Genomic DNA, 22,888 nt, shown 5'->3' with positions numbered 1-22,888 from the left:
TAAAGTATTCAGTATCGCTAAGCCTTAAATGAGGGGTTTTCTGCTGTCCGCTGAGGAGTTATGTCCTCTATCTATAACCACATTCATCAGATCTAAACAAAGTTTGGGCAAAATAAGATACATATTAACCTCTATAGTACAAAATAATTATTTAAATCGGTTATAATTTGTCGGAGTTATGGTGTAAAATCGTCAAACACTTTCATCTCCACTCCCAAAGGAACCGAGCTTAATGTCGGGATAAAAAGTATTCTATATTACTTCTAACACTTCCAAGAATATGTGTACAAAGTTTCATGAGGATCGGTTTAGTAGTTTTTGCGTGAAAGCGTAACAAACAAACTTACATTGACATTTATAATATTAGTAGGATAGGATAGGATAGGATAGCTATTTTTATGTGCGTTCTTGTCCGTATGTTTTATGGTTTTTAACTTATCGTATGTTTTCCTGGAACAAACAGTAGGTACCCTATGTTACTTCCCGTCCTTCTAACGAACTCTAAGTATGCCAAAAATAAAGTGGATTGAATTTGGTCGCTAAGTCAGGGCATGAAGTACAGACATACAAACGAACACACTTTCACTTTTATAGGATACTAGCTGTTGCACTTTCACGTTTATATATATTAGTATGCAAGTAAGGATTGGCGGATCAAGCAAATGGCCAACCTGATGGTAAAAGGAAGACCGTCGCCTATAAACAAAGCAACACTTTGTAGCTCAAGCAAGGACCATGTTCTACAAATTGCTGCCCTATGTCCACCAATCTGAGACTTAGGTGTTAAACCTCATGCGCCTGTAATTAAACTGGTAACCACGCCCTTCAGACCGGGAAAGAAGCATGACGATTCTTCTTCCTAGGACGGGCTTTGTCACAAAGAGCTTTGATGCCCCAACCTTTCGGTTGGGGTTGTTTTTTTTTATAGATAGGTATCGCCTAAATCATTAGGCATTCGATTTAGACGATGAATTTTAGGTTAAAAAATAAGAGATGCTTTAAGCGATGTACGTCAATCTTTACACACCGAAGCATAATTTGTGACGAAAAATTGTACATTATCCCTAGTACAAAATGGCCAAAATTTAGGTAGTATGCATTTGAAACAGTGTACTGACTAAAACTCAAATGAGAGAGCTTTTGCTTCCAGTCAATTTAGGTACAAAGAACTGAGCGGTATTAATCTGCAAAACGATTATTTTTATCTACTTTTCAGTAACTATTCAGAAATTAGATTCATTGGCAAGTAGTTTCGCTGCTTCGTTTTAACTTCCCGTGAATATTTTTAAATATTTTTTTACAGGTGCGACAAATGTGCGATCATTTCAGAATAAGATGTTTCGTTGTACCAAAAGGGAAAAAGTAATAGTTTGTATTACTTATATAAAATTAATCACATTTATACTAGAGTTAACGACATAGCTCACCGAGTCGCGAAGCTGAAGTGGTATGGGCGGGGCACAAAGCTCGGAGAGCCGATGGGCTTTGGGGTCCCAAGGTGTTGGAATGGCGAACCTGCTCCGTTTGACGCAGCGTTGATCGACCACCAACGATGAGGCCATACGACTCCGACAGATACAAACGAATCGCCGGGAGCTGCTGGAAACAGGCGCCCCAGGATCGTGGATTTTGGAACGCTCTACAACAGTCCTATGTCCAGCAGTGGACGTCAATCAGATGAAGTGATAAATAACATTAATAAAACACATAAATATTAGTCCATTCAAATTAGATTTTTGAAAAACGAACAGTATATTTATGCGTGAAGGAAAAGTTACTTCACTGGTAAAAAGTCGTAGTTTGAGCTTTAAAGTTTTCTCATGTTTAAATGTTAAATAATAAAATAAACAACCTGTATGACATAAATGGCCTAAAATACCAACAACCTGCCTCCCTATCGATCCCGTGAAAAAGCACCAGGTAGGTAGTAGTAAGCAAAAATATGATACCGCAGCACAATCTAATTCACAAAATAATACGTAATTTAATACAGAATAGCAAAAAATGAGCAATGGGACATCATAAAGAGGAAAGCTGTACCCGCCTTTTGGACATGAGTGAGCGAGACCGGCATATTCACGCTGTGCCTTTATCTGAACCGTCTTTAAATTATACGTTCTCATAGCCTTGTAGCGAACCGGGCGTTTGGATGAGCGCCTCAATCGACGCTACGTGCTACAGCATTTTCAACTTTAGGATAGATTTATAGGGTTTATTTTAGATGAATGTTAGTTGGACGTTCAGACGTATTAAGTCCGCTTGGAAATTTAGTAATGGGGGGTGCTCGACACAGACACCGAAGTCGGGGTTTAGAATTTCAGTACAGCTTCGGATAGCCGCGAAGCACTGCTTTTGTTCAACACGAATTGTTTATCGAGACGATTTTTTTTTTAACATCCTACGGGGTTATTATCTGCGGATAAAATACAAACCGGATCTTTTGACAAACCCGTCTTTAAAGTAAGAAGCAAACATAAGTAAATTTTGTATTATATTACGGTTAAGTAAAACCGTAGTGTATTTTTTAGTGTTGTGCCTGTGTTATTTACGTGAAATGTTTGCTGAATTTATTAATTCGGGTAAGTGAGGTGATACGGTTTGGAAACTGTGGTGGTGTGGTTAAACGATGGCATGGTTTAATTCGTAGCTAAAGCGCATGCAAAAACAAAGTTAAAATTCCAAATGTAGCGGGAATGCAGACAATAAGGCTGGAGGTAATTTGCCGTTTTTTTTAAATGGTTTTTTTATATGACTAAAAATTAATTCTGTTTTAAAATAATATATACTTCTTATCCAATTGGAGTTTGCTGCTGCAACTAATTATTACATTTCTTATTATAAACCCAGAATTAAATTTCTCTATGCTTAAAATTTAAATGATAATTTTATTTATAATTTGTCACAAACAAAAGATAAAAGAAAAATATTTTGGACCAAGTATTTTTTAATTTCTTAATACATTAAAGAAGATACGTATTTGCGCCATTGTATTTAAATACATATTCTTTACCAATAGGAAACGTGGGAAAATAAAAACTGTTAAAATTTTAAATGATAAAATGTGTAGGTCACTTCGCATTATGTATTTATGTCTAACCTAATGCTACTATTTTATTACTCATTAATTTTAAATACTTATTGAACTTAAATAATAATAATTTACCTTATGTAAGTCGTAAACTACGTAAGCCGTGCACTTCGCGTTACAGAAACTAACGTAAAAATGAAGCTATGGTCCTGCGTAGTGCAAAATTTTTACAATTAATGACATGCAAATAAGCTTTTTAAGTAAAACTATTTATGTATATATCTTAAACCAGAATTCTGGCTTCTTCCTTCTGCATTTTGAACTAATCCAGTAGAATCACAAGACAGACCTTACGTTTCAAAACTGCTTAAAAAATTAACCTGAGTACTTTATATAAATGAATTCAATTCTCAATTTTAATTTTATTAGGGAGATTATTTAAGTTTCAATCTCTGTAATAGCACCTCCTCCAAAGGTGCCGTACTAAATCTATCTTTATCTTTGCCGTCGGATTCGTACTAAGTCTACGCCTATGTCTAGCCTATGTCTAGGCTTTGTCCCGCCACACTGCTCCATTGCAGGTTGGTGGGTTTTCAACGACTAATATCACACGTAACATGAAAGTAACCGACGGCTGGTCTCCGAGGCAAGGAAATGGACAACAGTGATATTCTAATTCCGATCTGGTACTCAGAATTATCTTGACAGAATAACGTTATACCTTACAGTTTTAAACCCGACTCGGGAGTAAAAACCGAAAACCTTAGCCACTAGACTAACGAGGTAGTCAAGCCATATATGTAGTGGGTATCTTCCCCATCTCTTAATACAGTATTCTAAGACTCTACGGTAGGAGGGTCGACCACCAATACAATAATGATCTGTGTAATAAGCTACTTCTTTACTATTTATTTTATCTCGTTCTTTAGCGTTGTTGTGTTTATTACAAGAAGATTATACGTTATAAAATCTGCAGGGATATTGTGCTTTTAAAAAGCATAAGTCAGAAAATCGATTACGTAAATAGTTTTCATTTATTTTCCTAAACTGTTTGCAGTTTCGTCCATTGTCCACTGCCTTTTATATGATTAGTTAAATAGTAGAAGAGTACTATTTCACTTTGTCTTCTTCGCTAGCTAAATATTACTTCGAATCTAGAGTTTCGTCTTGAGGATTATCCTTCAAGAAAAATACTTTACACGGCGCAACACTTTTTACGATCCTACATAAAATATTTAATGAGGCAAGTAGGTAGGTGATGAAGTGTGTGTACAACATTAATAAAGTACTCATTTAAACCTACAATTTTATGAATAGGTTGTAACGTTTTTACGTTATTTTATGAAACAGTTTAATACACGCCATTAGAGAACAATTCACTAATAAGGTTTAAACAGTATTTTTGTAAATCTATATCTCAAGCTCAATAAAATAGCGACCCAACTAGGTCCCACTCAAGGAATTTTCTAGATTAATAATTATACACAAGTTATATTAATAGTAGGGCTATTATAAACTAATTTATTAATGGGAAAGTGTGTTTGGTCCTTCCTTAACGCCCTTTCCTGGTTTTTCAATCGTACTGGAAGTGCCAACAGCCAAATATACAAACCTATGATATTAACAAAGGATAGTGTTTCAACGTATTTAGATAAACAAACGACGGAGGGGTGGGCGAAAAATATATCTGTTCTTGCTCTTGGAGCTTTAAGCACCAACTGTTTGAAACCTAAACATTACCAATCGCAAACGGCCGTCCCGAGGCCCTCCCGTTTTGTCATTTTTAAAAATAGTTTGAATTCCCTATAACCTCCACATTATATACTACACATTGTTAATGCATTAACAATGTGTAGTATATAATGTGGAGCAACGGTAAGCAATGTTGACCAAGTCAGTAAATGGATGGTGCCAGTTTTTGGAAGTTTGAAAGATAGTTTGGTATCCATCAGTCTCAGCTATTGCTAACAAAGAATAGCAATCATTAAAGGAAGAATTGAAATCGCATTGTTGGTTCATCCGTATGCTAAAGGATAACCACGAAAATTTTGACACTTTTTATTTAGTCCTAGCACTGATGTGCTGCCATGATACAGACAAATGGAAATAAAAAAGTTTTGGCTAAAGTATCGATTATAAGTAAAGATAATATGAAAAAACACTATTTTTTTAAGAACCCTTATAATAATTAGATATCACGAGTGAAAAATCAGGACGGCTATAAAAATTTTGTTATAAAGAAGTCCGAGTAGATAGTAGGGTTAAATTGTTTGTAATGAATTTATGAGCGATGTTTATGAATTTTACGTATGGTTTGCTTTAGTTTTTGCGTTTATTACGGTTATAGTACGAACGCGTTTTTCACACATACGATAACATTTGTTAAACAGTTATTAAAACTGTGGAAATTATTACTGTCTAGTGCTGCCCGCTTTTTTTTTTTGCTTCCACTAGAAGTTAGAGCTTGACTGCCATTTCACCTGGTGCTGATGTTTGTTGATGACCGGCCCACTACAGAGAACGTGGGCTCCTCTCAGAATGAGAAGGGTTAAGGTCGTAGTCCACCACGCTGACCAAGTGCGTATCGGTAGACTTCTCACGCCTGTCACAACGTAATGCTTAAAAATAATTATGCACGTAACTTCGAAAAGTTATAGGTGCCGAACTCGGTACCCCCGATAGGAAAACCGAAGCCGTAATCACTAGGCTGCCACCGCTTTTACATTACATTGACCAACACAATTACGTATTTATTATATTGTATAGTAATATTATTTCCTGATGCATCAACTCGGCTTTGCAATGAAAATCCGTCAGCCAACAGTAGGAGCTCCACATATGTATCTTTTCTGTCATTTCCCAAACCGGAAACGGAAACCCGTGTGGCAAGCAAAAGCTCCTCTTACAGATGCAGGACAGGTCTGAAATGCATCAATAGCCTCTAACAGTAACACAGCTGGAATAAAGCCTTTATCAGGGGGGGGGGGGTGTTTGGTCCATAACCATCACACTGAGCAGGCGGGTTGGTGATCGCAGTATATGGTAGTAGTAACACGGACGACAGCGCTTCCCGTTCTCTGTTATATTCCCTAAGTCGCCTCGTACAACACCCGCGAAGGAGAACGGGTGGTGATAGTTGTATTGTAATCTGCCTTCAATGTACAATATTAATGAGAAAGATTAACAACGTAGTCAGCGGACCAAGTAAGGATTGGTAGACTTTTCACACCTTTGCATGTTATAGGGAACTCTCAGGCATGCAAGTTTCCTAACGATGTTTTTCCTTCACCGTTTCAGCAAGTGATATTTTAATTGCTCAAATTAAAACGCACTTAACTCCGTGACGTCAGAGGGGCGTACAGAGGATTGAAGGGGTATATCTCACTTTTAGCAAAATGTCACAAAAAACGTATTACAAAATTCGCTTACGGTTGTATTATTTTAAAATTACAGTTTTATACGACTTATCTAGATATCTAAAGTAAGGATTATAATTCTGAAACAAGAGCGTCGACAATACTAAAATTATCCTGCTTAAAGCGATGATAGTAAGCTCCGAGAGTAAAATTTCCAGTTCTATGGCGACATTAAGACAGCAACTTCTGACAGTAAATCAAAACGGACGTTAATGTTTAAATAGCCTAACGAAGTTTATGTTTATAACTTACATGAATGTTGTCCCGATGGTAACTAATGATTTGGCTGAGTTGTAAATAAGTAGGTGGGTACTTGTTAACGGTCAATGTGGAATTTATATGACAGGGGATTTATATTGGAAACGTGATTGTCAAATAGACAGTCAGATAATAAAGTATAAATGATTATTTTAGTTAATATTATCACCATCCTGCAATAAAACTCCAAAGCTCAGTGCTGGCTCATTTATAGAGTGAAGGATTTGTTACACTGACCCACCACGCTGCCCCAACGGGAGATGGCGGGCTTTAACGTGTTAAATCAAAGTCCGTGGTACCTATTAAAGAATCCGTATATTATAGATACAATAGATTTAGCAAAGTCTGGAATGGTCTGATCGGCTCGGGATCCGGGCGGAGAAGACCAATATTCCCTTACGCCCCAAAAGACCGCCCTCCGATGACGTGACGCTTAGTTTTTCACACAAGATAGGCTGCCATAGAACGCACGGTGTTGCTAACTAACGGTTGGTATCACATATTATTAGTAGATCGAGTATTATCTGCAGGAAAGAGAAGGAAAATGATATCACTAACAAAATTCAATCCGCTATCCGATAGAAGTTTATAGAAAAAACTCTACCATGCTAGTCCTAGCAAATTTTTCCCATACTATCTTTCATCTGTTATTTTCTACTGTAGGTATACCCCCGATCTACCGCGTGGCATCGCCTGGCTACCCTTTTCCCCCCTTTTTCGCTTATCGTTCATTTGTAATTTTTTAATGCTTGTAGCACGATGATAGATATCCTTCCTCAAGAGTTGGAATAAAATCCACACAAAGATAAACGTAGTTTATAAGCATATTAACATTGCAATGGCTCGAGGCACTTACTTAGTAAGCGGGCTGGTAACTAGGCATAGCCGAAGCCTTCCCCAACCCTGACTAGAATGTAGACGAGAGAAAATTTAGAAAATTAAAATTCCGAATTGACCTCTGCCGGGTATTGAACCCGACTTATAATACCACAGCGCTAATAACTGCGCCAAGAAGGTCGGACAAACAAAAAAAGATTTGACGGCCGATTGGCGCAGTGGGCAGCGATCCTGCTCTGTGAGTCCAAGGCTGTGGGTTCGATACCCACAACTGAAAAATGATTCTGTGACAAACGTAAATTTTTTTTCAGTGTCTGGGTGTTTATAAGTAATTCATCAGTCATCTTAGTACCCACAAACACTTTACGCTTACTTTGTGGCTGGATTATGATTTGTATATTGTCGTTGTATATTTATGTTTATAGAATAATGTTTTAATTGAATTCCAAAAGATCATTTAAAAATTCACATTCCTCAAACCTTTTTATTTAAAGACGATAATGGAAATTAAAGCAATCTGACATAAGCTGGTGTCAACCTCACAAGATTGTCTAAAGCGCATCAACCGATTGCTTTAACAAATAAAACCGTAATGCGTATAACTTTAGATACTAAAATTGCGTATTGTTTGTAATGAGATCTTAAGTTCAATCCGTATAATTCCTTGGAAAACGAAAAAGAGTTTCCAGCTACCGTCACCCGGCGTTGTAGGTAGTTACCTACTTAACAAACGGTTAAAAACTGTTCTCAAATTAAAAAGATTTTTTTTTATAATGTATTGATAAAAGACTAATGTTATGTAACATTATGAAAAAAGTACAGGACTTATTTAAAATATTAGGTAAACAGTAATACAATTTTTTTTTTAAATGTTTAGTATTTTTTTTTAACTGAGTAGGTATGTACTATTTGTTTAAGTAGAGACACTTTGAGTATGGAAGAGCTCTCTTTGTCGCCCTCTAAGTTACTCAGTGCTTTATTTAGTTTAAGAACCATAAGTCACAAAATTCAATATTCTATATAGTAACGAAGGTATGTGGAAGTTAGTTTACTAAGAAAACGCAAACGAATTTAAAATCACGAACGTTAAGCCCTAGCGATAATAAAACAATAACTTTCAAAATTCACAAAGCTACCGTCGACGCATGAAATACACATACAGTAGGCACCACTTGAGCGATACGACATAACACTTTAAACCATAGAAACACTTCTTGCGTTAACAATAAGATCTACAATGGTTTGTGAGGAAATGTTAGTAGTGTGTCGCACTTGGTGCCATCTGCAAATACCCGGGCCTAATTAAACAAAGATAGGCAAAAAGTAAAAAATACAAAGGCGCACTAAGTCTTTGCCTACCGAAGCGTGGCTTGGTGGCGGTTCTGCGAATCTCTTGTACTTTTAAAACCAGACGCGTCGGGATTACTTAGCTTGGTCAAGCGTGCTCCAGTGGAATAGTGATGGTCGATGGGATAGATAAAAGGTATCGACAATTTCAATCAATAATTCAGTCTAGCCATCCTTGCACGACTTTGCAAAATGTAGGAACCGTAGTAGGTTTTATTAAAATTTTTACCACGGAAAGATTTTTTCAGATTAGACAATCCCAGCTGAATCCGCAGGCAGTGTTCATTTTGACAATTTTAAGTCTTTAACTAATTTTATACGATATTATAAAAACAGGTAGATGCATACTGCAAAGGAAAGTAATAATAATGCCATACGATATTTTTTTCCTTTTCATATCCTATTTATTCCTTTTCTTGATAAACACCTAATACTAAAATAAGTATAATTTCGGTGGAAAGATAAAGTTACTTATTTTTATTACATAAGACACCTAAAATACAAGCCTTAATTATCTAGATGTTAGTGTACGTTTTTCTGTTTACTGCTTGGGTTTGGGATTTATTGACATCGTCTGTTTATTTATCGTTCGGTGCATCTAATAACAGATGAAAGAATAAGATTCCATTATTAAATCCACACGACAGATTAATTTTCGGCCTACTTTAAACCCGCGATTAATTTAAATAGGACTGGGATTATCTATTTTCCCAAGAGTAAGTAACAACAAAATTTATAAAATTTCAATCTGTGGAAAAAAACACATTCATCGCAATTTTATTCTAGAAAATATCGATAGTCAACAACACTTTCCACCACTAGCCAGCTCGTGCCTGCGCCTGTAAAAAGAGGACAGCGCACACTTCATTAATAAAAGGTTAAATAATGTCGAAGACGTCATATTGGCTCCGTTCTCTCCAGATAAAATTTCATCTCCGATAGAGCACTACGAGTTTTAAAATTTGCAAAAGTTAGCCACGGTTCACACGGTTCACGAATTCTTTCGATAAAATGTTAGAACCATCCTAATCCTTATAGAATTTAAAATTGAGAACTGCATTTTTTTAGTTTTTAGTTATTAGAAACCGATCAGCATGACTTCGAAAATTATTGGGAGTACGGAGATAAATAATCTTGCAGCGGAGTAACCGAATTTATTTAAATTTTGGATATCTCAAGTTTTAACCATAGATATAATAGATTAATACGCTATGGCCCTCTTTACACAATCTTGTTCATTAGCATAGCAACATAGCTAGTCCACACTATCAACAGTCACCAGTCAACTATCAGTGTCAATGGTTGCAACTTGCACAGACAAAAGCCATAAACAAGAATTGAATTGAAGAAAGAAAGTAAAATATTTAATGCTGTTTAAAGTTTAAAAAAGTATTTCTGTAAAATAGCATTGGAGAAGGTGGTAACTGTGGTCGGACTGGTACAAAGTGGATTAAAAAAAATCTGAAATAAATCAACTAAAAATTAAATATTGTTTTATATAAAACAAGCTAAAAACCATGTGCTACAACAAGCTTTAACTTTGATAGAACTGCATCTGTTCATCAGATTTGTATGAAATTTAAATGAGACCGTTTCGAAATATGTATTATCCTTTCGAACAAAAGAAGAATTTTGTAAAACCGTCGAGTTGTGCCCGGATGTACATCAAACACTGAATTGATAACCTATACAGACAGACTTTTCTAGCAGTATTTTTTCATACGCTCAAGAAACTTTTACAGAAAATATAGACTAGATTAGTCTTAGAATCCACGAAGTCTGACGCGTTTAAGTCTGAGTAGGTATCCAAAGTCCAAACGCGCTTGCGTTAGATGCCTAACTATATGTTTAATTATATAACATCATCATACAATTGTGTGTTAGAACTTAGGATGTTTTACTTCTATGAGATATCATAGTAATTTTTGAAAATATGGAGCAGGCAGGAATATAAGGATTCAGGTTTGAAGCCTAGTGGTTGCTTCACTTTCGGGAAGCCGAAGTAAAATCCCAGCACGCACTTCTCACTTTTCTAAGTTATGCGCGTTATAAGCAATTAAAATATCACTTGCTTCTATGATGAAGGAAAACATCGTGAGAAAACCTGCATGCCTGAAAGTTCTCCATGTACTCAAAGGTGTGTGGAGTCCACCAATCCGCAATGGGCCGGCGTGATGGACACGGGAGTAAGCCCTTCTCATTGGAGGAGACCAGGACCCTGCAGTAGGTTGATATGACGATGATGAGATATAAGGAAGATATGTACTCAAAGTTACAACACTAAAGTCTAGTTAGAAGATTATAATGAAAGAAGAAATCTGTATTCTCAGCAACACTTCCTATCCTACATTAAAATGCAATTGATCTAAGAAACGAAATGCTATTTAGCACAAGCGAACCGGCGAGCAAATCTTTTTTTATTTTTTAAATTTGGAATTCGTTGCTACAACACCCGCATTGTGCGCGCGCGCTGCCCCGGCACTTCCAAGAATGATTTCGTTAAAACGGGATGGATATATTTAATCTGATGGGGTAAGAAAGGGATAGGCACTGGATATTAATTTTGTTTTCTTTTCGTTAATCTGTGACCACATGTGGCGATTGTTCTTGGACCTTATGGTCATTTGTTGTCTCGTTTATTTTGTCCCGCGTTTTTAGGGCATGGTTACTGAACTTTGGTGTTATTTTAATTAATACGTTTCCTACTTGGGGATTTTGTGTCAATTTTGATGTTCTGATGGTGGCGTTTTAGATATGAGATTTATTTGGAGGGTGATGCAGCTAGTTAACTAACAACTTTGTCTTAGGTACCTTTAATATTTGTTGACTCGAGTTGATGATTTAATATTGGTTAAGCACTAATTACCCATTCACTAACAAATATTAGATACTTCGTTGAAAAGTTGACAGACAATATAAACTGAGTTGTAGGAAGATGCTGACCACAGACATTAAAATAGTATGGAGGGCCTTACAAACCTAGATCTATGCTACATTAAATTGATCTAATTAACTCCACCATCTCCAAGAATCAAATTTCGTTATCAGTTAACGACTCAAGAATATTAACGTGTATTTGAATAAAGCTTAAAATGCATTAATCATTTAATAATATCAATGATATTATTTATTCCTTTTATATCTTAATATCTTTGTACACACTTGGTACTCCTAATTCGTAAGTCTTGTACCATTGTTTAAGAATACGAATCAACAAATCTCAATGGTTAGATTTGAGCATACGTGAACGACCGGAACCGGCATATTAAAAATAATGTTTACAGTGATTACTCACGAAATAAATGGCCGAAAATACCGAGTGGGCTTAAACAATACATCCGTTTAAGACCCAACGCATAAAGGTCCATACTGTTCGACACTTAGGATATCATCAGCGAAACCTTGAGTAACGAGTTAATATTGCTATAATTCAGATTATTTAGTTAAAACTAATAGTTGTGTTAAGTTTCTACGAACTTCCATGTAATTTAGATTTACAGAAATTGGACCTAGTAGCAGATTCTATCCTACATTGAGCTGGTTTTATTTGGATTGCTACGTTCAATTTTATCCGTTTTGAGTCTAAAATAGAATAACACTTCAAACTAAAAGTAAAAACCAGAGTCATCGATAGAACCGAGCTAGTTTAGTAGCTTTTTGTGACAGAGCTCGTCCGGGGAAGTAACTATACTATCGCCATGCTTATTTCTGCAGCTAAGCATTGTTGCAATGCTGTGTTCCGATCTGAAGGGCCTCGTTGCGTGGTGTAATTACAGGTACACAGGCTTAACACCTACGCCTCAAATTGATGGACACCGGACGGCATGTTGCAGAACGTGCTCCTTAGTCCTTGCATGCCCTGTGAACTGTATGTAGCTCTATTTATAGCCGATTTCGTCATTATTAATACAAAAAAAAGAGAGTTGCGAAGCTAAAGTAAGGTCGATTATACTATGCAGTTAAATATTTCTTATATTTCCTAAACTTGGGATTCAGTCAAAATAAATTTTGGTAACGTACATTTCATCGCACGTGAATTATACATATTTAAAAGCGGACAAATCTTTATTTAATCTTTCTTCCCTTTCTAAAGGATAAAAAGATACAGTTAAATTATAAATTCATACGTTGTACCAGGAACTCAGGAATGTGTAAGAGACCACTGTGATAACCATCTCGGTCCTTTCAACGTCCCTTATCTCACGTATCTTTGGGCGATGAATTTTTGTTCACCCAACTTTTATCACGATCTATTCATAAAAACCGTCTAGATTTGATATGGATTGTGTTGGAATTAGGCAGATGAATTTGAAACATTTTCGTTGTGATAATGTACTCATCTGATTTATACAACTCTGAAAGTGCATTCAACGGTACCACAAGTCTCACTTTCACTATGTTCCTGTGTAAACAAAATCAAGTCGTAAGATTCCGCTTCAAGGGAGAGCTTAATATGATCAATAAAATTAATTAAGCTGTTAATATTACAATATTTGAGATATGCAAGTTCTTGAATTTAATTTTTTAATAAGTTCCATTGTTAGATCATATTTAAATAATTAACTTAAGCATAATTTTTTCATGCATCCTCAAATTCTGTTAGAGAAATTCCGCATTTACTTGCATATGGCTTATTCATTTATGATTGGCAATTGTAGATTATTTTTGGCGGGACCGGTATCTTCTGTAAATCTTTTGTACCCGCGCTTTTCCTTACAGCCCAAGTTTATTATAACATTGGAAAAACACACAAATTTACTTAGTTGTGAAGTTACTTCTAAATTCAAAGCACAGTAGCTTTAAAATCTTTCTGTTCCTTAAACATGCGTGGTGGTTTGCATTTCGTACAGGAAAGGTAAGAAGGTATCGTAATCTGGCGTTCCGATATCCACGTATTTGCACGTTAACTTGTAAATGTAAGGAAGCAAGTCGCAAAAATAAACTTTGACGCCGTTCACGAGCCATTCAAAGGTCATGTAAAAAAATTGGGAATGACATTAAGCCCTCATTTTTAAGATAGCTGTTGACGCCCGACTTGGACGTATCCCCGCATTTATTATACCCTTGAAGCCGTTTTAGCCTAGTGGGTAGGAGCTCGACTTTACTTTCGGAGGGCCGAGTTTGAGTCCCAGCACGCACCTCTAACATTTCTATGTTATGTGCGTTTTAAGTAATTAAAATATCACTTGTTTTAACGGAAAAAAAAACATCGTGAGGAAACCTGCATGCCTGAGAGATCTCGGTAATATTTTCAAAGGTGTGTGGAGCCCACCAATCCGCACTGGGCCAACATTGTGGGCCTTAAACCCTTCTCATTGTGGGAGGAGACCCGTGCCCTGTAGTGGGCCGGTAATGGGTTGATATGATGACGGAGTTATATATATCAGTGTGTATTATGTATAAGAAAAGTTCTTAAATATTTTAATACTTAGAAAGAATCTACAATGACGCATGCTAATGGAACTGATGCAAAGTTGCCAAAGGTGTAGATATCAAAGCGCCGACCTATGACGATTGTATTTCACTTAGTTTACAATATAGACAACTTAAATGGGTAAACAATTCCTTATTATTTTACAATGTTTATTAAGAAGTGTGCAGATTTACTTAACTGGATTATAAGCTCATATTGTCAACTTACGCGAAATAAAGAGCACGTTAGCGAGTTTTCCTGCTTTATAAATAGGCACTATTATTTCAGACTGAAATCTTATTATAACTGAAATAAAATATACCTGTTACTTCTTGCTATAAGATATTTCTGTCATAGCTGGCTATTCTAGGTGATGGTAAAACAAAAAAAATCTTTACTCTTTATAATATAAGTAGATAACCGACCGCTATGCTTGACTGTCTGTAAGTATGTCATCGAATCACTTTAAGGGATGTATGAATGGATGAATCAATACACTTTTATTGTGCTCCACATAAACATATAGAAAACATGTAAACAAAAATTTTACAAAAAGTATGTCACCCAGTAAAAACACAGCTCAAGAAGAGAGGTAGGTGGTGCATATAAATAATCATAATATATATTTATATATTATATTATATATGTATATATTACTACATATGCATATATAATATATACGTATAATAAACTTACAATATAAATTATGTACCAGTTTTGTAATGTTTTTATTGGAAGCAACGCAATAACCTAAGTACATTTAAAAATAGTTTATTGCAACCTTACCCCAAAATTCAACTAGTAGGTACTAAGAACTAGCAGTATTCATCGCCCTGGAACGCTCTGGTCTCGTCTGCTGGACATTGTCATTATGTAGAGACAACCACAATCTTCGATGCATTTACTTACTTACTACTCCAACATTTAGGGGCTCCTTATCTACCAGTCTTCCGATCTATGTACCCCAGAACTGCCACTATAGTAGCTTTACAAATCTTGGAACTATGTTGGTTACTCTAGTCCGTATTTAGCATTTCTTCAAACAGATATAAACAGATATACCTACTCTCTGTCTCTCTCTATATCGCCCACTTAAAGATATTTATTAGCCAGCTATATATTTAGCTAAATTGTTACCTACTTTCCTTTGCAATGTATAAAGAGCATTTCAATACAATGTTTGATTTCTAGTTATTGTTTATCCATTGTAAAATATATGACATCATTCGATCTGGCATATCGCGACCACCAGGCGAGCATAGCGTAAGGTGTACTCCTGATATGGGCTGTGTATAAACAGCAGAAGTGCAACGCCTAGCAAATTGTGATCGTCTATAATAAACATTATAATGCCTAGAATGTTCTTGCTCCCTGGTATCTGTATTTCGTACCTACATACATAATTTAAGGTACTATATAAATATAACTGTCCTAGGTATTTAATTAGGAAAGCCGAAAGGCACTTTACTATATGCTAGCGGACCCCCGCGACTTCGTCCGCGTATGAATCAAACGAGAAGCTAGAATATATATCATAATCATCGTGGGTCCCTATTATTATTTTACATGGTATTTTAGTTGATACATACATACATCCATACTCACAAACTTTCGCATTTTTAATATTAGTAGGAATCCATCCTTCGATCGTTGTCCCTTATGCCTTGTGACTAAAAGTTATTTGTGAAGAGTTAAGTTTTTTATCTCCGACAATATTTGTCAGATCCTTATTAAAATAAGACCGTATACACTTTCAAATATAAAAAAGAATTATTAAAATCGGTTCAAATTTAACGGAGCTATGAATTAAAATTGAAAAAAAATTTCGTTACATTTCCCGGAGGAAACTTATTGTTTATCGGGATAAAAAGTAGCCTATACGTTGACCCGGAATATCAACTACCACTATACCAAGTTTTATTTGAATCCGTTCAGTAGTTTTCACGTGATTCCCAGACAGACAGACAAAAAGACAGACAAAAATTAAATAAAAATCTGTTTTGGACTCAGTATCGATTATAAAGCATCCCCCGGGCAAAATTTTCAAAATATATTAAATGAAAAATACAGAAATCTTCCAGTTACAGTTTTATGTGTTTGCTGTGGAGTATAAAGATTGAAGAAATTATACCTAAATGACGCCGTATAAATTCTCCTGCTTTTCATGGAGAATAGAAAATTAAGCTTAGTTTTCATTAGTAGGTATAGGTACCGAATCAATAAAAAAACAAGTGAGACATGTTATTTGATATTTTTTACTGTTATCTACTGTAAAATTATTTATCGCCAATTACTAGTCACGGTGGTTACTATCACCGAAGCCGTTTCGATTCTATCTTTTCTTAATGCATATGAAGATAAAATCAGCATACCTATCTTCTCTACATATTATTATTATGAATAACTTTCAACTTAGACTTAGTGTAAACTGGACAAACACAGTTAGGTGTACCTATGCTCAACATCAATGGCATGCACTTCATAGGTATCTACATGCATAAAAGCTCTGCCTACCCTAAAAATTGAATTTTCTCTTCATATTATTATTACGAATAACTTACAACTTAGACTTAGTGTAAACTGGACAAACACAATTATGTGAGTGTACGTTCAACATCAATGGCATTTACTTCATACATACATAAAAGATCTGGGCTACCCTAAAAATTTAAAATGACTTGTTGGATAGAAGCAGGCGTAACGTTGCGGAAATCCGTGATATATCATGAAAATTAAGCCTAATTTTCTATACTCCGCGATAAGCAGGAGAATCTGTATGGTGTAATTTACAATTTCTTCAATCCACAAACATTTTCCAGCAGTGGGAATCGAACCCAAGGGCTTGGGCTCAGAAAGCAGGATCGCTGCAAACTGCGCCAATCGGTCGTCATCATGATATATTGAAATTAAATGAAATGAAATTAATTACACAACGGGCGTTTACGCAACTAGCGTTTATCGCCGCGCGATAAAAGCTAGTTTACGGGACGAGATCGTCGAATACGGTGACAGTAGGTACCGTTTATGCGGAACGTATGGCAATTTTAGCTAGGTACATATATTATATTTTCCGGAAAATTCTAAACTTCACTACAGCTGAATCAAAGCATTGACTGTAGATTGCCATCTAACTGAAATACAAATTACGGAAAGTATATAAACCGCGTCGTGGAATCCGAAAAAACTCACAATTCAACAACGGAACATTTGAAAAGTTTCAATTCCTTCCATTATAACATCGGATAATCTGTAGACAGCTGCGAAATTTGAATTACGAACATCCGACGTCCTATCTTCTTCTCGTACCGCCCAGCCCCGGCCACGCCCCACCCAAACTAAATTGAATTTCGAACAATTGACTAGGATAACTCCTGTAATATAACCTCTATTAGTAAGAAAATAAAGGCCTTTTTGGCGTGAGTTGTCTATATTGCCGGATTGTATTCTTTCTTTTGTTTGTCTATGGAATATATACGTATGTTTAGTTGCGCAATAATATGCCCTAGTCTTTTAAATTATTATCTATGTATATTGTTTGAGGGGTAGCGGAAACTATATTTTTTTCCCGTTGGTAAAAACAAACCATACGTAGACACTATGAGTGAACAACACCTAGGTATAGGTAAAAAAAGCCTACGTTGTAAATAGAATTTTCCCAATAGCGAATAAAGGCTCTCAAAGTGCAAAGGCTCCAAAGACAGCGTACCTATGTAGGTACCAGCTTACCGCAGCTTATTACAGATTTTATTAAAACATAACACAACGGTTCAACTTGTGTTAAATAACGATTTTATAACACAAGTTGATGAGTTATGCCCACATAATGCCCTGGATTTTATCCAGTGGATTTTGAATATTCATCGGGCTAGCTTACGCCGTAATGTCATAATGGTACTAACCCTAAAGGATTGATTTAAAAAAAAAACGGATAGCGGTATAAGTAGCTAATAAATTTCCGACTTAAAAATAGTAGGACATTCAAACTTTCATTTTCAATGAATCTGTTTAACTATAATTGGAATCCACGTTTTTAGAGAGAAATAAAAAATGTACCTAAAATTCAAATTCAAATTCAAAAATATTTTATTCATGTAGACCTTACAGGCACTTATGAAGCGTTCATACATTTAACATGTTACACAAATATTAGTGATGGTGATAACTGCATATAATGATAATTAATTGTTAACGAATTTAATGAATCACTAAACTCTTTCGTAGAAATGCATTTTCCTAGTTTTAATCCGAAAGCGCTTGCTGCCTAAGGCCTTGATTATGAAAATACTTAGTTATCGTTAATCCAAATTACGCTGAAAAATTTCAAAGAACTTTTCTTATACCTTCTAACGTATAAAAACAGTTCTTTATAATTGACGGGACTTTAAAAGCTACATAAAACCGAATTATCATACGTAGTTAATGATGCCTGGTTCTGTAATTCCTACACAAATATCTAAAATTGAAATTAGTAGATCTAACAGTAAATAAATAGGAAGATTGACACCTAGTTGACCAGCCACCGGTTATTGACCACTCGCAGCAATAAATGTAAGTATTAAGATTTCCCGCCACTATCTATTACTTTTTATATTACTATATTTTGCCAGCAAAGTCAAACCAACCAATCGCACCACCGCTAGAAAAATACTAAAAATATAGGTTACAAATGCGTTTTACTGCGGTTTGTCAGTGTTACTAGCCGTTTGGCCACCATGATAATAACACAAATACGTGTAATAGTATTATTTTCAATTTGAAACTTTATGCATAAACTCAATATACTTACTTATAAGTAAGTAACAAATGGTTTTTGAAATGATGTAATGTTTATTTAAAGGATTTTTAAACAATTTAAAGCGCAATCACTATATTGCACGGTTTTTTAACTGGTCAACAAAAAGATCTTATCTAACTAGGTGATCTTATGGCTGACCAATTGGTCAACATTACAAGGCTTTTGTAATTTACATGGCACAAACAATCCTTAAGCAAAAATACCTGAACCAGGTTTATCCAAAAAGTCTGTAACATGAAACGTGAAAAAATACACACAGATCGTGTAATGCCATTGCATTTGCGTCTTCTTTAGAAACAGAGTCTCAGAAACAGAAATTGGTCAACCTCTGTCACAAATACGGTCAACAACTGGAGCCTAGTGGTCAACAAAGGGTATATTTTAGTTTTTGGAATTCTATGTGAAATAACAAATAAACCGAAGTTTAAACGATTTTTCTATTCAAATTTAACTTCAAATTATATAACGAATACTTAATCCCTATCCATACTAATATTATAAATGTCAATGTTAGTTTGTTTGTTACGCTTTCACGCAAAAACTACTAAACCGATCCTCATAAAAATTTTTACACATATTCTTGGAAGTGTTAGAAGTAAAATAGGATACTTTTTATTCCGACATTAAGCTCGGTTCCTTTGGGAGAGGGGATGAAAGTGCTGACGATTTTACACCATAGCTCCGACCAATTATAACCGATTTAAATAATTATTTTTGTACTAAAGAGGTTATAATATGTGTTTAATTTTGCCCAAACTGTGGTTGGAGATAGAGGACAGAACTCCTCAGCGGACAGCAGCGAACCCCTTATTTAAGGCTTAGCGATACTGAATACTTCAATTTATTTTAGATCAACAACTAAATTTAATGGCACATCAAACAACAAAATCAAACACAGACGAAGTCGCGGGCAACAGCTAGTAAAATAATAAAACAAAGTAAGCATTAAAATGTTATACTAGCATATTAAAGCTGAAGAGTTTGCTTGTTTGAACGCGCTAATCTCAGGAACTACTGCTACGATTTGTAAAATTCTTTCAGTGTTAGGTAGGCCATTTATCGAGGAGGACTACAGGCTATCATCACGCTTAGACCAATAGGAGCATAGCACCAATGAAGAATGTTACTAAATCATGGTTTCTCTTTTTTCCTTTTGAGTGCTTCCGCCGCGTACGGCGATTAATGAAACGATTAATAAAAATTCGCATAAATCATGTAAAGATAAAATTGTTGAGCTTTAAATGTTCTAAAAAAAGTCTGCGACTGCATAGAATGTCTTGCTAGCTGACCCGTGCAACTTCGTCTGCACCAAATCGGTTATTACCGGAAAACACGAATAAAATGACATTTTCTAAAAATGAATCCTAACCCTGTATACTAAATTTCATGAAAATCGTTGGAGCCGATTCCGAGATTCCAATTATGTGTATATATATATATATATATATATACACATACACAATTCAGCAGCAATTCTTATGTGTATATATATATATATACACAATTCTTATGTGTATATATATATATATATATATACACATAAGAATTGCTCGTTTAATAACCATTAAAGAGTACCTATAAGATATATTTAATGGTTGGCTCACTTTAACCATTTTTATGCTAATCAAATATTATGTTCTAAATTAATAATACATTATTTTAAGGTAAATAAACATGGTTTTATTTAATCCTCATCCAAATAATTTCTTTATTCATCACAAGTATTAAATTTACCCGTAATTTGCGTGGGCGAAGCAGGGCACAGCTAGTTAATTAATACTACAATACTCAAACAATATTTTGAATATATCTAATTGGTTTGAGGCTGGCTGGATCTATACTTTTTTAATTTGTTCCGATTATTATCGATAGCTTTTTTCCATCTGCCAGTTAGGTAAGTTTCGTTTGAAGATTTGTGTACAACAAAATTGGCCCCATTATCGATATGAAGGTATAACAATGACCTCGACAAGGTCGTGCCGACATCGTTAATAGCAAACAAAATGTATATGACTCCGCTTTTATAGCAGAACACAGTCGAACGGGCACTTTTCGGAACAAAAACAAAACTGGTCTTGTTTTAACCGAACTCATTGCAGTGACGTAGCGTGAGTTTTTGCTGCCTTGCTGCTCATTTCAGTAACTTTCTCAACAACCGATCGTCTTTATATAAATTACTAGCTGTTGCCCGCGACTGGGTCCGCGTTATTTACAGTTTATTACAAATCTCGCAAGAACCGTGTTTGTAGGAAAAAAAAGGTAACATTATACTTAGTAATTTTCTTAACGATCTCTTAGGTATTTTTTTGAACATAATTTATAACCTACTTATGCTACTTCGTGATAATTTAACCTTCTATTCGGTACAATGATTACAATCGGTAATTTATAATAAGTAATTTCGGAGCATATTGGGTAGGTAGAAAACAGACAAAAAAACTTTTCTCCTTATAATATTAGTAGGTTAGATAGATCATGTGTTAGCAGAGGCGTTCACGGGGTTTTTGACCAGGATATGAATATTGGGATGAAATGGAAAATTCTCCTCATAGAGTTAAATATTTTTCAGGCTAGGCAGTGCTTTTGTGCGTGTATGAAGTGCACACCACTATATGATAGTGATAATGAAAGTCGTCCGGGGTAGTACTGAGGTAGTACGTACTACCACGGACGCCTTTCTGATGCTCATTTCTGCCCCAAAGCGTTGCTGTATTCCAATTACCAGCACGCTTAAGGGTGTGGTTGCCAATTTAACTAACTACAGACAAATTAACACCTAAATACGCCTCAGGTTGACGGGACACAGGGCGCCAATTTTTAGGACATGTTTTTTGTATGCCCCATGAAGTGTTGCTATGTTCATAGACGATTTTTTTCATATATAATCTGCTTGGTCCGTCAATACTTAAAAAAAAAAAAAAGAATTTCGAAAGTTATTTATTGATTTTTTGAATGTTCTTTAAAGTAGGTATAAATGAAAACAAAAAAACCGTGTGTTGTCTTGTTTTTATTTTATTTGTATGTACCTATGCGCTACACTGTATATATGTATATATTAATAGAAGATGTAAAATGAAGGGTTGCGGCTGAAGAGAGTAGGTACAAAAAATCAACGTTTTTTATAATTGTCTAAGATATTCCGAGCTTTAAAGTGTTTCGTATCGCTGAATTTTGTTTTCCGAAATGCCATGCTGTCCCCTAAAAATTGCTGTCCGCAAACTATCTACTAGGTGCGCTTCTCATTGGTGGAACTGTTCTTTAACGTATGTATGACTCTTGTAAGTACTTTTAGAGGAAGTTACAGGCTACTGTACTGCTGAAATAATTCCTAGAACTATTTGATAGTACCTACACAACAAAATAGTATGAACATAAAATTGTTACGCATTTACCATTTAAAACCTCATTATATTATGCACAGAGTAAAAAGAAAAATATAAGACCTCTTTGATCTGAATCATCAACTATGTCCGATAACGAGTAATTTGGCGAGTTGCATCGGATTAAAATCGATTAATTTATGCCTAACGTCCCGAGATTTTATCTTGTACCGTTTTGTCGCCAACCATTATGCTTCGTTTACATTGAATAAATTTATAATATTAAACTTACGAGTAGACAACCGTGTTTTCACTAAGTATTTTAAACTTCCGACACAAAAACTACGGGGTGTTTGACGTAGGTATTTGTGTGTGTGTGTGTGTGTGTGTGTGTGTGTGCGTGTGTGTGTGCTTGTGCTTGTGCGCGTATGTGTGTGTGTGTGTGTGTGTGTGTGTGTGTGTGTGTGTGTGTGT

The 22,888-nt window shown here is 35.3% G+C and overlaps 1 protein-coding gene across 2 annotated transcripts in view; it reads left to right on the top strand.

The window, feature by feature from the left end:
- Positions 1-2,342: 2,342 nt before the first annotated feature.
- Positions 2,343-22,888, top strand: part of LOC120637752 (eyes absent homolog 2) — a 54,512-nt gene continuing 33,966 nt past the window's right edge. For both annotated transcript variants that reach the window (XM_039909752.1, XM_039909743.1), the window contains exon 1: positions 2,343-2,714. In XM_039909752.1, coding sequence (XP_039765686.1) covers positions 2,694-2,714 — 21 coding nt within the window. In that variant the 5' untranslated portion in view covers positions 2,343-2,693. The remainder of the gene's footprint in view (positions 2,715-22,888) is intronic.

This window comes from Pararge aegeria, chromosome 1, assembly GCF_905163445.1.
Source record: "Pararge aegeria chromosome 1, ilParAegt1.1, whole genome shotgun sequence".
Lineage (NCBI taxonomy): Eukaryota > Metazoa > Arthropoda > Insecta > Lepidoptera > Nymphalidae > Pararge > Pararge aegeria.
The sequence above is the reverse complement of the archived record's forward strand: the minus strand, read 5'-3'. Positions and strand labels throughout refer to the sequence as shown.